The sequence below is a fragment of the Leuresthes tenuis genome, unplaced genomic scaffold, assembly GCF_036924035.1.
Source record: "Leuresthes tenuis unplaced genomic scaffold, fLeuTen1.0.hap1 SCAF_8, whole genome shotgun sequence".
NCBI lineage: Eukaryota > Metazoa > Chordata > Actinopteri > Atheriniformes > Atherinopsidae > Leuresthes > Leuresthes tenuis.
The window spans coordinates 5,767,578-5,783,416 of NW_027325362.1; the positions used below are offsets into that span (position 1 = coordinate 5,767,578).

General features: G+C 39.0%; 1 protein-coding gene across 1 annotated transcript; it reads left to right on the forward strand.

Moving 5' to 3' along the window:
• Positions 1-5,752: 5,752 nt before the first annotated feature.
• Positions 5,753-15,787, forward strand: chrna1 (cholinergic receptor, nicotinic, alpha 1 (muscle)). Its single transcript, XM_072390583.1, has 10 exons — positions 5,753-6,028; positions 11,158-11,300; positions 12,408-12,452; positions 12,863-12,972; positions 13,102-13,297; positions 13,372-13,609; positions 14,021-14,244; positions 14,341-14,455; positions 14,641-14,765; positions 15,557-15,787. The coding sequence occupies exons 1-10, from the start codon at positions 5,974-5,976 to the stop codon at positions 15,683-15,685; spliced, it is 1,380 nt and encodes a 459-aa protein (XP_072246684.1). The 5' UTR covers positions 5,753-5,973; the 3' UTR covers positions 15,686-15,787.
• Positions 15,788-15,839: the final 52 nt, after the last annotated feature.

Consider the following 15,839-nt stretch of genomic DNA (forward strand, 5'->3'; position numbering starts at 1 on the left):
AAATATTTTTTCTTTTTAGTGCTTTTTAAGTTCAATGATGTGATTTTATATTTAGGGGTTGGGAAGGAAGGACTTTATTTTCAAATGCATGTTTACAGTTACATTTCTAATTTCATTACTCATCATTGTGTAAGAAGCAGTAGAATCCCTTCATGTTTCAGCCTAACTCACTTTCATGACTTTTTAAGCTAACGCTAATGCTAACAAATGCTGCTCCTTGTTCTCCGCCATTCACTGCAGTCCAGTTCATTAAAACATCTACCTGGTAAAATTAGCTGCGGTAATGTTACTGTAAGTAATTTTGTTTTTTATTTTCATTTAGTTTTATTTGGCATTAGTTAATGCAAAGGGTACTGCACAGCAACACCACATGACGTAATCGCTTCCTCGCAAAGGTCAGGAACAAATAAGTCAAAAAGAGGACAAGAAAACAGGAGAAGAATATCACAAACCCTTGTTATTGAGGAGAGACTATAAAAGGAGACATTCCTTTAACTATCACAGTTCTTCATTTTCATCAATAAAAATAAAAACAAAGAGCATGGACGGCCAGGTCGTGTAAAACTGAACCAAACTGTAAAATGCAAGTCCACAAAATTCCAATCGGTTTATGCAATCAACCAGAAACCATGAACTGACCATAAGCAACAGACACCTGAGACAGCAAGTCCTAAAAACTCAAGGTCAGCAGTGTGAGAGCAGTTCTTAGCTTTATTCTTCAAGATATTTGTCTTCGTCATCTTCTTTGTTTGGTTCTGAGGAGCTCAAGTGAAAGAGTTCTTTTTTTCATGTCTAATATTAAGATTAGCTCTGGTTGTGAAGCAGAACTGAAGCACATTACCTGCAGACATTTGCAGCAGTTGTTCCTGCCTCACAGGGATCTCTGGAAACAGAGACCTTGCCATTACTGGAAAGATAACAATTAAATATCTTGATACTTTTCTTCCAATAAAATGAGTGGAGTTGTGTTACTAAGAGTATTAATAAGCAGTTCATTTCTAACGATACTCATCCCTGGTGGTATACAATCTGTGTTCCTATGGTGTTTATAGGTCTATGCTATTGTAAGACCGGGTTTTGATGTTTTAAGTATTATCTTACATAAACTATCGGAGGGCTGTGGGTAAAGCAAGAGCAAGGGGAAAATTTCGGCCATGTAACTCGATCCACTTTAATGTCCGACCAAAACCGTAGGACAACTGAACACTGACAACAAAAGTGAACTCTCACATCTTACATACCACTCCGCCAATCTTAATCATAACTCTCATTACCTGCACGTAAAGTGTGCCATAATATATAGTTCCGGATGACACTTAAGCAGCAGAATAACAAATCTATAAATGTAGTAACAATTAGTTAAATTACGTGGACTCAAAAGAATGAACAATGCAAAATAAGGCAATCTGCTGAATATGTCCTCACAAAATTAAATCTCATTTTACACTATTCTTTCTAAGGGCGAATGTGGTACCGTCAGGCTTGGAAAGAGTAAACCTGGCTCGTGGAAGTTGATATTTCTTTTTTTGTTTTGTCTGATTTTCCCCAGGAATCTGATATCTTCAAACAGAGGCACTTAGTTTGAGTGTAGGCCTTAATAAATCTCCAGTTCAAGAACAAAGATTCCCCTTATCTACCAAACAGAGGTTATGAGAATTTGTCAAGTCTCAAGTCGAAAAATATTGTTTTGAATAAAGCCATTTCAGTTTGATGAAAGAAACTACTACTAAATCACTTGCCAGGTGCAAGCAAGGTGGAGAGGCTGTGGGAGGATGGCTTTTATATTTTAGGAATCCTTTGGGCTTGCATTAAAGACCTCACCACCACATTTTACTGATACCTCTGATGCTCGGTAGATGGGATATCATGATGGTCTGAGCAGTTGTAACAACATGCTGTAAAATATTCCTGTCTTGGACTGAGACTGTGCCAGATTGTGATGATTCCAGTTAGATAGTTTCCTACAAAGTACAGCTGTTTCCCGGTTTTCTTAATCAGAGCGGACATGTGTTTTGACAATGACACACACTCTGTAATATAGCTTGACAATAGCTCAGTCCCACTGGAAAGAGGTGTCTTTCTTTCCCTGTTTTCTTAATAACAAGAGCTTCTTGGTTATGTTGATATTGAGCAGCAGCTTGTTCTCTGTGCACTGTACTGCAAGATTGTTCATTTCCTCCTGATATCAAGTCTCATTATTGTTTGTAAGTCGACCATTGACGGTACTGACAGCAAACTTCCTAAAATAGTCTCCTTTCCGTCTGCTGTAATGGGTATAAAGTGAACAGGAAGGGTCTGAGCACACAACCCTGGGGGATTACACTGTTGAACACCACAGAGGAAGACTTGTGTCTGCAAATCGGACATGACTGCGGTCTGTTTGTGAGGAAGTTCAAGATCCAGTTGCAGAGCATAGTTCTCAAGTGATAATGATAAGATAACAAGAGGCTTCTCAAGCCTTTTGTCTTCTCAGGTGTTCCCCAGGTGTTTGAAGGTATGGTCAGCTAAGAAGATACCAGTGAAATTATTGTATATTTACTTAAACATAACTAATTATAGTTATACTTAACAAAGAAATTATCTGTAAACAAGATTGCCCAAGATGTCCTTGACCATAGTTGGATTTGCTAATACATAATACGACATTTGACATTCCTCACCAGCCTGGAAACCCAATTGCTGCAAGTAAATTAATCTTAAATATATGGACATAAAGCAAATGATCTCAGTATGCAATGGACTGGACAAAAAGCAACTTTATGCCTCTGACTTTTTAACTAAATTTCTTTTAACGTCTCCTAAATTAGATAGTTAAGGATCACTTAATTAAGGCCAAAATACCTTAGCTTATAAGATATATTTACATTGAATTTGAAGAGTCCCCAACTCCTCCATCTTTGCAAAAGTGGGTTGCTGACGTAGTGTAGGTCATACACAGAAGAACTCTGATTCTTAGAGACTGGCTCTATCCCAGCATTCCTGAACATCTGGGGCCCATTCCTTGCTCACCTGGAGTACAGCACTATTGAACAATTTCTTAAAATGACAGCTATGTGTGTTTTTGTTTCTGTCAAAATAAAATTAAATAAACAAATAAATAAGAATACCAGAAAGGACAAATGTGTGTGGTCTTCATATTCTAGGGAGACAACTGGCCCACACAGCTTGGTTTAGGCAAACAGCTTGGTTTTGCAATTAAAATAACTGTAAAGTGTGACAATACTGCCACCATCTAACTGAGAGACAGACAACGATGAACAGGCCTTACCGATCAGTCAATTTCCTTTAATGTTTTCCCACCAGATGTGAGTAGGGGGAAAAGCAAAGAGTGGGGCCTCCAGCAGCCAGGCTATAAACCGGCATTATGTCCAGGCTGTGTCCACCACATTCCTGGGAAAACATGTCTGTGGCGCACGGCTCAAAAAGCCAACAAGGAAACAGGTTTTTCCTGCTCACAGAGAAAGCCGTGCACCATGTCAGACATCTCCCACAGCAGCCTCTCACAGCAACAATCAGCCCGGGAAGACCGTCGCTCTTCCCTGGGCAAACGGTTATTAAGATCCATGCAGATGTACCGGTGTGTTGCTGAAATGTCTTGCATCTAATGTAGGGCTTACTGAATCAATTCAATCCCAATTCAGAAATAATATATAATATGATAAATTATTTTTTTTGTTCATGGCAAATGGTATAAAGTAAAAAAAAGAGAGAGATGAGTTGTCATGGTATCAGAAACAACAAAAAACATTTCTGTGGTTTGAAGCCTTTGTCAGAAAGTGACAGGTGCTGGCCATTAATCATCTAAAAGGAGAAAAGAGGGGAAGAAATGGAGGTCAGTGATGATCTCCTGAAATAACACAGAAAGAAGCAGTGGCTTATGACACCACTGACATGGCAGAACGAATGAAAGACAGAGAGACAAACAAAGAGAAACAAAGTAAAATAGAAACCAATTGGTGCGTAATGTGTTAAATGGCAGAGGAGCATATCTTTGAGCGCTCAGCAGCAGCAAAAAGAGGCAAACCAATTGAGACAAACACACACAAACACTTACTGCTATAGTGAGCCTTGTGCTGCAGTTTCTTAATATTGTACTGCCATCTAGTGTATACTTAAAAAGTACCAACTGTTAACCAGCAACTGAATTAACTTTATCCAAAAAAGATCAATTCTAATAATCAAGTCAATTCAATCCACAAAAGTACATTTCCATCACCAAACCAGAAAAAAATCATCATCATTCATGTAAAGCTTTGAATAGAAATGAAAAAAGTACTCAACATGTGCTAAAATTTGACAGTATTTGAGTCATTCATGTTTGTGTATATTCACCAAATGCATTTTCATATGTTATATGTTAAATAAACAGCATCTAAAATGTCAGTCTGTGACACTTCTGTGCTCAAGCTCAACTCTAATAATGAAAAATGAGAGCTTACATTACTTATCTGTGTGTGGGGAAAGTAAATAAACCCTCTTAATGTGGAGTGACGCCCTGTGCAGCAATAACTGTTACAAATGTTCAGCCTTGCACATCCTGCTTTGTAAATGTTTTACATAAACTGCTTACCTCAAATTTCTGGATAAATGAGGGTTTGCATCATCAATGATGACAGGCTGTCCTGACAAAGAACACAGCAAAACAGACAAAAGAAAAACATTGGCCTTTAGAGAGAGGCCTTTAGATTGTCATTGTGTCACAGACTTTCAAAAGAAAAAATAGCCAAAAAGCCCAGTTTACTTACAAAATAGTAGAATAGAGGGCACACGTTACTACTCCCTTTTAAAAGCTTTGGCTACTCCAAATGAGCAGCTTCCATCTTTGAGTTTTAATGAAAGTTGGATTCAGTTAGTTTTTGACTTGATGCTACAAGCTACTGCTCCTCACCGAGCATGCTCAGTTGTGTCCTGCCATCTAGTGGATGAAAAACATAACAAACATAACATGGTGCAGCTGCCAAGATGTCAGTCAGTTATATTCTCTGTAGTCAAACAAAAAATAAACATTTAGTTATCCACTGACTTTGAATTAAACTAATTTTACTTAGTTTACTCGTGTCATCTAAAATTGTCAAGAGGATCAACCAAAAGTTCCCATTAATTTCTAGACTTTCACTTAGATGAACTTATCCCACTGATAAAAGTAACAGCTCGGAGTAACTTAAAAGAGAGAGACAACAGTGCAAAGAAAATGACTGAACAAACTGATCTCATCAGTCACTTTTAGCTGAAAGAAAAAGCCATCTTCGGATGCAGTGAAACTTTACACCTCTGTTGTCTTTGTAAGATTTATCACTGGTCAGTTGTTCAGTCTGACACTCACCCTGGTGAGTTTCCTGTCACGCCATGCCATGCAAGCTGGCAGGGTGGTGGGGATAGTGCATGTGTGTGTGTGTGCGTGTGTGTGTGCATGCTTCTGTGTGTATGTTATAAGGTAGCGGCATGTGTGGACATGCCTCCCATTTCATCAGTGATAGCTTTCAGCTGTCCTTCTGTCTGCCCCTCTGCCTCTGTCTTCTCCTGCCCCTAAAGTGTCTTAAAGCCTCAGTGTGTCTTTCCTCCTCTTTCCTACAGACTGCTGTCCACTACTGTGCCTCACTAAAAACAAGATGTCATTCTGAAAATAATGATGTTGCTGATTTGTCTATGTTCAACACACGTACTCGACACACGTGCACACACGCACATACTCCCAGCTGTCTCACTGCCTTGGAGTGTGCTGAGGGGTTGGGATGCTGTTGGGTGGGGGAGGTGGAATGACGTTTGCCATGAGAAACAGGAGCTCAGAGTTCACATACTGGCTGACCCACCTTCCCACTACGAACCCTAACTCCGAAGTGACTGCTACAGCTCCAGTGCTTCAGCCTGGTTCTGGTTGCGTTCGGGTAATAGGTAATGTTGCCACCAGCTAACTGGTAGAGAGCACCTTACTGAACGGATGCTTTGAATTTCAGTGCTGTTCCTGAGAGAGATATGAACCTCCCAAGAGTCCAGATCTTGTTGGCATGGATTCTCTGTGCATTTTCCGGTAAGTCCACCTTTGATTTCATAAGAGTCTTGATATATCAACATCATTCATTTAACTTGTAGCAGCCTAGGTCTTGAACACTTGATAGATAAGATACTGAATTATTGTTTCTTTGCTTGTACAGAAAAGCATCTATTTAGAAAATGACCCGCCAGCCATATTTTTCATAAAAAGCCTCATTGTCAAGCAAAGTCATGTTTACAACAAGGATTGTGCTTGTGATCTAAGTAAAGTACTTTATGAGTTGTTAATTATACGGTGTGTCTCATTCCCAATGTGAATTATGTACTGACCTCTTAAGAGACTGAACAGTTGTGTCCAGCAGCCATCGTCAGAAACAGGAGACAGCTTCCTCACACATGTCCTGAGAACCAATTTAAACAAAAAAAAAAATCAGTACACACTGCAGGAAATAATGTATTCTATTTCTGAATGTTGACATATACTAAAAAAGTACTTTTTCCCCCACTAAATACCTTTTGAAACAATTTATGGATAAAACAACCCCAGAGGAATATGGTTTTGTCTAATTTGGTGAGTTGAATTGAATCCAAATCAAAAATTATCATGAACACGAAAATAGGTTAAAAGAAGATGTACATAGAAACTGTTTATCCTAATTTCATACAATTGAAAGTCTCTCTGAAGGGATTCAACATGCTTTTTTCTGTGTAAAGTACTGTATATTTCTCTGGATTCATACTGATGAAATTTAGTGCAGCTGTGCCCTCTTAAAGAGTGATTTATATATCATGAAACAAATACGGAATTAGTTATTTTGTCCTAGGACACCTCGACAGGACACATGCTTGTTGATGCACACTGTGTCTCTTTGGGGGGGTTAAAATGTGACCTTTTAAGTACTGAACAGTCTAACCACCAAACTACCCAACTACCAAACCCTAGAGCACCCTATCTGATACACTGTTGTGATGCGTTATACTTTTGGTACTACTTCAAAGATTACATGCAATTTTTCAGATTAGATGTAAATAAAAATAAACATATATGTATATGTATATATATAATGTATATATATACACACACTGCAGTGTAAAAATGATCAATTAAACCTACTTAATCAACTGCATATGTACAATTCTCATCCATACAGTCCAAACTGAACCCATCATGATAAATAGATATACAATTTTTTTTTGTTCATTTGTTTAGGTCATTTTAATTTTTCATTCACATGCACTAAGTCAAATGTTTTCCTCTGCGTTCTCTCTTCTAAAGCATTCAGTGTCTGCACCACAGAGATTGCTTGTCTATTAATGTGAGTAGGACTTAGATTTATTTCCCTTTTCAGTTCAGTGACCTGAGTACTGGCTGATTTACGATACACACTGATGACAAATTGATGTGATGGCCAGAAAGAGGTAGCATGTCAGGATGAATAGATGCAGCCTGTAAGGCACCAGTTGGGCATTATCTGCATCACTGCAGATGTGTAATAAAAATTAAGCTCAGAAAATCATTTGGAGAGCTTTATTATCACATGCTGCATGTTCACTTTGAGTAATATCTGACAGACCTTATTGGTGAGAGGCAACTGGCAACACCAATTATACTTAAAGTGGAAAGTCTATGCATTTTTCTGGTGTTTTTTTTAATTTATAGAAATATGTGAATTACCCTAAACCTGTTTCCTGTAGCCTGGCTCATAGCTGGTAAAGAGAAATACTATCATAACTTTGCATCAACTAGGCTTTTATTTCCACTTATGGGTCATTAAACAAGGTATACAACAGTGAGGGATGTCTTGGAACCTGGGCCTATCTAAACATTTCTCTGCTCTTTATGTTATATTATCACCTCTGGTGTCATGCAATTCACAGCTGCGGCTTGGCTGTTTTAATGTCACACAGACAAGAGACAGAGCTCATGACTTGTCACAGTTATGTAACATCCAAGTGCCTCACAAAGTCAAATGAAAGCAGATATCTGCACGTTCAGATTTAGTAGATAATTGACAACATTTCTGGTATCAGAAGCTTTCTGGTTTCTGTTTGTACCATTTCTTCTTGGTCATATGCAGATAAACATTCATGTGGTGAATAAAAATAACACAATGCATAAACACAAACCATTGCTAATGTCTGAAAATGATGTGGTTTTCTATTAGATGTGTCAAAATTTACATGGAAAAGAACATCTCAGCTCCAATATCAAGCTACACCAGAGTCCCTGTAACATTAGTCTTTGCTCCCAGCCATAGCTTCACCATTCGTACACAAGGTCATCATCCAGGGAAAGCTTCAACCAGCAGCAGTGCAGCAGAAAAAGTAGTATCTCTTGCATTTTTTTTAGTGTGCCTAGGTACAATAAAATATTAATTTCATTTGTTTAAATCCAAAGATGAATGTAAACTCTAAATGTGATAAAGTCAATGCAAAATCTGTCAAACAGATGGGTGTCTGTTTAACATCAGAAAGCAGCCGTCCTCCCAGCAAGACCTAGCTGAGCCAAATGCAAATCCAAGGCAGAGATTAACTAGAGTTTAACAGTACACTGCAATAATAACAACAAAAAAAATCAATGGACACCTCTGCAAAGAACAGGAGATGATTATGGATCCAGTCCGTTAAGAGAGTGCATTGCCTAATGACAACATGATAAAACTGTGTAGGCCCATATCAGAACTTTAGCCTTCAGACTAAACAGTTTCAACACAACAACCTTTACAACAGTGTTTTGGTCCCTTTGAGAAAAGCAAAACACTTGAAACTAGCAGAAAAGTCTACAGGCCGTGCTGTGGCAGCAGAGCATGCGCCAGCCTATCAGGTTCGAGCCGATATGAGTGCTGGCCAGTTGGACATATCTCAAATCTTGTTGCTTTAGCAACTTAGGTCTCAGACTTAGACACAGACAGGTAACAACTTAAAGAAAACATTAGGGAAACAGAAAGAGAAAATGGACGGCAGCTACGCTGTAGATGGAACTCTAAAGTGCGACTGCTCTTCTAAGGATCATGGATTCTCTCTTGGGTTTTTTTCCACAATCTCTATCTATCATGCAAATTTAAACAAAAAAAAGGTTTAAACTCTACATTAACATTCGATTATCATATCAACAATGATTTACAAACAGTGAAATGTACATGCTGTCTAATGTTTGGCTACTAGGGAAAAGCAGCCTCTGTGGCTTACTTTTCTTTCTCAAAGAGTGGCAGACAATGGAAAGAGCTGGTTTAATTTTGCAGGGGCAGTTCAACATCAAGCGGAAGCAGCAATTAAGAGTGAGCAATGATTGACAGCTCCAAGTGTCTCATGTCCCGCTTGCCCTCTATTTTGGTATATGGCTAGATCAAAGCGTGCTAGCAAGAAAAACAGACGGGGTTCAATCAGGCTGCAGCAAGCATAGAAAGTAACATCAAAACTGAACACAAAAACAGATTTGTCCAATTATTCTTTGAGAAAAATCCACATGGATGCTCTAACAGGAAAGTAAAACTGCCTGTGTCTGTGATTTGTGTGACAGCGTATGGTGGATGTGTGTCTTTTGCTCTTGCTGGAGAAATGAAACAAGATCCTCGGCTGCTCGGTTGAGGCTGAGAGAGGCTCACCGACAGATTCCCGAAATAACATGCAAAGGATGTGACTTGGCTGACAGAACTGTCTGTTGGCCCATGTACAAAACTTCATGGCATGTTTTCTGTGATTATAAAGATACTGAAATGGTCTCCTTATTGTAAACAAGATAAAGGCACAAAGTGAAATGAATTCATGCTTAAGAACTGTGACTCCATGAACTAGTCCAGCCGCTTCACTGGTGTATTGTTAACTGACTAATACAAGATGTGTGTAACTGTAATTTTATGAATATATAAATCCATTTTGCTTTTCTTACTGCACAACTCAACAGAAAACTATGGGGGTGATAAAAGCATGGATTAACACAACTGCCAGCTTTTTTTGCTCAAAACACATTTTATATGAGGAGGTGTCAAATGTAGGTTAACCATACTGAACTCCAGCTGATCCAGACTTCATGTCAAATGGATTGGCCAGGGCTGACTTTCCCAAACACCCGCTTAGCACTGCGATTACATTCCCGTGGGAGTTACAGGGAAGGATTTGACTGCAGTGCTTAGACAGCTCATGGTACATTCAGTGCGGAGGCTTTTCACCAACACGGAATACCAGTCACTTGACTGCTGTTGCTGTTGATCCATTTGTATCCATCTGTCCCTGCCTCTCTGTCATCAGATGATTCTCCCCCGCTCTTGTCCTTCTTTTTTCACGTGCACTGGGTCTCTCGGTCTCTTCGGTGCATCGGAGGGTTTCAGGTTACTGGTTGTAAGGCAGGGAAATGTTTGGAGTGTGAATCACTGTAAACATAATCTTTTCACTTCAGCTCTGATTTCAGTTCCGGTGTGAAAACATCTGTGAGGACACGGGCGTCAGATTGATGGCAACATCTTGACGTCATAATGTACTTTTGTCAAACTGAAAGTCATAATGAATGTGTGCTCAAGTTTGTTTAGAGCAAGTTGAATGAATCTGCACCAAAACCTCTATAAAGTGCATTTTTTTTCATCTTTTCAATCATCCAGTCTGACTAAACTCTATTAGTGCAATCATTTACACGGTTACCTTCGGTATTTGATGTCCATTGTAGGTAGTACCATGTAACTGATACTATGCAGTACTTTTTTTGGTACTACCTCAGCCAAGGTTACAAGCAAGCTGAGCTGTTGCTGATTGGTCAGACGATCATCACCTGTGTCTGTGATCAAAGTGCACAGACACACCGACACACTTCTTTGCTTCATTAAGTTCATGAAAGTCTGGCTGACGATTAACAACATAAATCCCAAATATCTCCTTTCTGCACAGAGATTGCATCTTGTGTTCATAATTAATGAATACATGAACAAGTTTATCAACCACAAGGATGGATCTAAAGATCAATCTTTGTTTCTCCACTGACAGGAGTTGAGCTCAATCGCAATCAGTTGTTAACAATGAAAGTACTCTATACTCCACTGTAGTGCTAACTTGTACGTCGCTTTGGATAAAATCATCTGATGTGTCCCTATCGCAAATCTAAATGTCTGAAATATGAGACTCAACAAATAAAGACTATACAGGAAAATAAGTGTGTGTTATGTGTGTTTGCTCCAGGGCCAGTATTCTGCTCAGAAGATGAGACAAAGCTGGTAAAAACCCTGTTCACCGGTTACAACAAAGTGGTTCGTCCTGTTAACCACTTCAGTGAAGCTGTGGTAGTCACCGTGGGCCTGCAGCTAATACAGCTAATCAGCGTGGTAAGGGTGTATGTGTGGTGTATGTCATGCAAGGTAGCAAACAAACAAATATCTATTCCCATACAGATCCATTTCTATCTACATATGTATATCTAGATAGATAGGGAGCTTAAGAGAGAGAGAGATAGTCATCAAAGTCCCAATTTTTATATTCTAAGGTTTGCTGATTGACTCATGATGTCAACAACAAAGCAACATTTTAAAAAATTCCACCTTTAAAATTTAGTTTACACATTAACCACTATTAAAAAGGAAAAGACCAAAAAATATCATACAACCTTTTTGAGCAGCTGAACAAGTAAATCTCTATAACAACATATATATGTATGTATAACATATTTAAACTGAGTAGCAATAATATCTTATTTTGCACAAACTTACTTCGCCCCCTTTTCCTACAGGGAAATATGTATTATGAACTGATGAAAGCAGCCAGCCTTTCCCCAGTGTAATATTTTTTTAAGTTAAAATTGCTCAATTCTATATTTGAAATATATGTAGGTCAACTGTTGCAGTGTGAAGTTAGTTTAAAAACATATTTCATGTATTCCTGATAACAGATCATCTAAAAACATTATTACAACTTCTAGTACTGCAAGTAGACCATTGACCATAAATGACTATATGCATAAATATACACTCACCGGCCACTTTATTAGGTACACTTTGCTCGTAAAAGCTTTTGTCTTAATTCTTCGTGGCATACTTTCAACAAGGCATTGGATGTTTCCTACCTCAGAGATTTTGATCCATGTTGACATGAGAGCGTCACACAGTTGCCAGAATATTCCACGTCTTTACCCTTAAAATGTTCTGGGTTGCTTTCGCACAACATTTTAGGTCTTTGTCCCTCTGTGTAACAGGCAGCTTCTTTATGTTGTGGGATCTTTATACTAAACAGTCTTTACTTGGAAATCATTCCTTTGCTTTTGATGTGAATGACTTCAATTTAAAGCTGAGAGTATGCACTTTCCTTTATGAACCATTTAACTGGAACTTGAATATGTTATGGTAAACAGTTTGAAATAACAAGAAATGCAAATATCCAAGGATTTCCAGGCCTAAAACTGTTTGTGTCTGACTTTTCTCTGACTTTTTTCTTCTCAGGATGAAGTTAACCAGATTGTGACGAGTAATGTCCGTCTCAAGCAGGTAAATGTGAAAAATAGAATCAGAAATTCCAATAACCATGATAAAAGTGCCTATACTTGTTTTTGTTGATGCAAACCTAAAAGATTCACATAGATTTCAATAACTGGTCTGCAGCTAGTTATACCAACTAGTCTTATACACATATATATCACATATGAAGTATTGAAATTCTTTGACTTTGCCAGTTAAAAATATAATAAATGTATGATTATTGTTATTTTAACTTCAAACATTGTTTTTCAAAAAGCAGAAGGTGATGAAATCAGATTTAGAAAAATGAATGAGGCATAGTTTGTGACTTGGTGGTTGTTGGAGGTTTGCTCTGATTCATGTTTAGACTTTGATAAAACGACTCAATGAAACCTCTTTGGTATATTAACGATCTAATCCTCTCTGATTCTGCTTCTCAGCAATGGACAGATGTGAATCTGAAGTGGAACCCAGACGACTACGGAGGCATCAAAAAGATCAGAGTCCCTTCGACTGACATATGGAAACCAGACTTGGTGTTATACAACAAGTAAACACGCTTCCCCTGTTTATTTGGTTTCTCCTCTAACATACTTGCACACCGAGCTTTCTTTAAATGTCTTGCTTCTCCACTAGCACACCTGCTATCTTCTACTGCCATTGTCCTTCTCCCCCACAGTGCTGACGGAGACTTTGCCATCATCCACGAAACCAAAGTTCTGCTGGAGTACACCGGCATGATAATATGGACCCCTCCAGCCATCTTTAAGAGTTACTGTGAGATTATTGTCCTTCACTTCCCGTTCGACCTGCAAAACTGCAGCATGAAGCTGGGGACGTGGACATATGATGGCCTGCTGGTCGTCATCAACCCCGTAAGTGAAATTTCTTTCACAAAAAAAACATAAGGATGGCAAAACATTTCAGGGTGATGACTTCTTTGCTTCAGGACAATGATCGACCTGACATCAGTAACTTCATGGAGTCGGGTGAATGGGTGTTAAAGGACTACAGAAGCTGGAAACACTGGGTTTACTACACCTGCTGTCCTGACACTCCATACCTGGACATCACCTACCACTTCCTGATGCTGCGGCTGCCGCTTTATTTCATCGTCAACGTCATCATTCCCTGCATGCTGTTCTCCTTTCTTACCGGACTGGTGTTTTACCTCCCTACTGATTCTGGTACGTTGGTCCTGATGGGTTTTAATAAAGTACAGTTTAAATAGTAGCTCCTGTTATGAAACCGCACAATACAGAAAATGCAAACAGAACGTATTCATATCTTCATTATTTTGAGATATGAGGAATCCAAATTAGTCTCTTTGTTCAGACAAACAACAGTAGTCCTGAGGTGCAAAACTAAATAAAAGAAGATTTCAGCAGAAGACTTTTGAGAAAATTCATGGAAAAAGTTTTATTTTCTGAAATATTGTTGTGTTCTTGGCCATGTTTAAGTAAATGTTGTTAAGGTTTGGTTTTGAGAGGAGACCATGTTTTCCATTTTCCTTTCCTTGTTGTATTTTCCTTGATCTTTTCTGAAATGTTGCTTTTTCTGACATTATGTGGCTTGTGGCTCTTAACTTGCACCTTCAGGAGAAAAGATGACTCTCTCCATCTCCGTCCTGCTGTCCCTGACTGTGTTCCTGCTGGTTATCGTGGAGCTGATCCCCTCCACTTCGAGCGCCGTTCCTCTTATAGGGAAATACATGCTCTTCACAATGGTGTTTGTCATCGCTTCCATCATCATCACCGTCATCGTCATCAACACACATCACCGTTCACCCAGCACACACACCATGCCTGCATGGATACGCAAGGTTCATATTCTAATTTTAGTGAAAGAAAAAATAAATAGACTTACACAGTTACCTTTAAAGGATTTCAATCAGCTCCTTTGTCTGTTTGCCTCTCAGGTCTTCATTGAAACCATTCCCAACATGATGTTCTTCTCAACAATGAAGCGCCCCGGCCAGGAAATCCGGCAGAAGAGACTGTTCCCTACTGACATGGACATCTCTGACATCTCAGGCAAGACACGTCCCACTCAACACTCGAGACAACAGGAGCATGTTTTTAGGGAAAAAAGTCATTTGTTTTAAAAGTGCAGACATATGTATGTCACATGCAGGTGTTATTATCAGCTGAATGCACTGAGCCCAGCGGTGAAACTAAAACTGCACTCACAGTGACATCAATGCTTCCGTCTCCTACAGGTAACCCCACCCCCACCAGTGTCACTTACCAGTCTCCCATCATTAAAAACCCAGATGTCCGCAGTGCAATTGAAGGGGTGAAGTACATCGCAGAAACCATGAAATCAGACGAGGAATCTAACAATGTAAGCAAAAATCTGAATGCATAACGAATATTGTATATCAATTCTTAAATGTTTTGTTTTTTCATGTAACACCAGATTTCAGCGGTTTCAGTGACATGTCAAAGTTTGGGCAGATTTCCTGTTGCTGTTAGTGAGGAAAGGTACCATAAGGCACCACGTTACAGATAGAAAACCCAGCACGCTCTTAACTTACAGTTCTTACACCTCTTTTGGTAAGGCAACAAGTTTCTATACCCAGCTGCGAGTCTTTCACTTCTTTATATGAGAATTTTGACCCTTTATTTCCTCTGAAATGGTAACTACAATTATCTAAAAATGGGAAGCATATGTAACATTACAGATCTGTGACACTTGGTGGTTGGACTGGAATTTTCTTTCTGAACTGAAATGAGTCTGGGTTCTTATGGGTTAAGTGATTATTTATTTCTGAATCTTCCTGAAAGCTGCAGATTCAAAGGTTTTGATCCATCTTTCAGTCCTTTATTCAAGCAGTTTCCTCCAAAAGCTTTCTTGTTTTTTCAGATCTAAAGTTCAACTCCACTCTGCCTGTTAACTGTGAATTTCTTTAGGTTACGAACTGAGGAAACTGCTACCTGGAAATGCTTTCTTTGTGAATAATTCAGATGGCAGAAGTGGCTATCTCGTCAACATTAATACTTTATTTTTTTGTAGCGCTTACACTTAGGACAGTTTATATTAATTTGAGAAGCCTCTCTCCTTCCAGTATCTCTAACAAGTCAATAGATAATTAAGTCAAAATAAAGTCAAAGATCTCCCTCATCTCATTCCAGGCGGCAGAGGAGTGGAAGTTCGTTGCCATGGTTTTGGACCACATCCTGCTGTGTGTGTTCATGGCCGTGTGTATCATCGGGACGCTTGCGGTCTTTGCTGGGAGACTCATTGAGCTCAACATGCTGTAAAGGCCCTGACCCAAAGGAGAATGTGTGATCAGATTAGCCATCTGACCCAGAGAAGCATCGGCAGAGTGTGTATCTGCAGACTGGTTCGGCTCGTCTTTGTCCTGCTGTCACTTTTAACTGTGTGAGTTTGTGTATTTACTAAAATTGAGGAGAC

Coding starts and splice junctions, on each gene's coding strand:
- chrna1 (XM_072390583.1), top strand. CDS start 5,974: ATGAACCTCCCAAGAGTCCAGATCTTGTTGGCATGGATTCTCTGTGCA. Junction 6,029..11,157: donor GATTCTCTGTGCATTTTCCG/GTAAGTCCACCT, acceptor TGTTTGCTCCAG/GGCCAGTATTCTGCTCAGAA. Junction 14,766..15,556: donor CAGACGAGGAATCTAACAAT/GTAAGCAAAAAT, acceptor ATCTCATTCCAG/GCGGCAGAGGAGTGGAAGTT.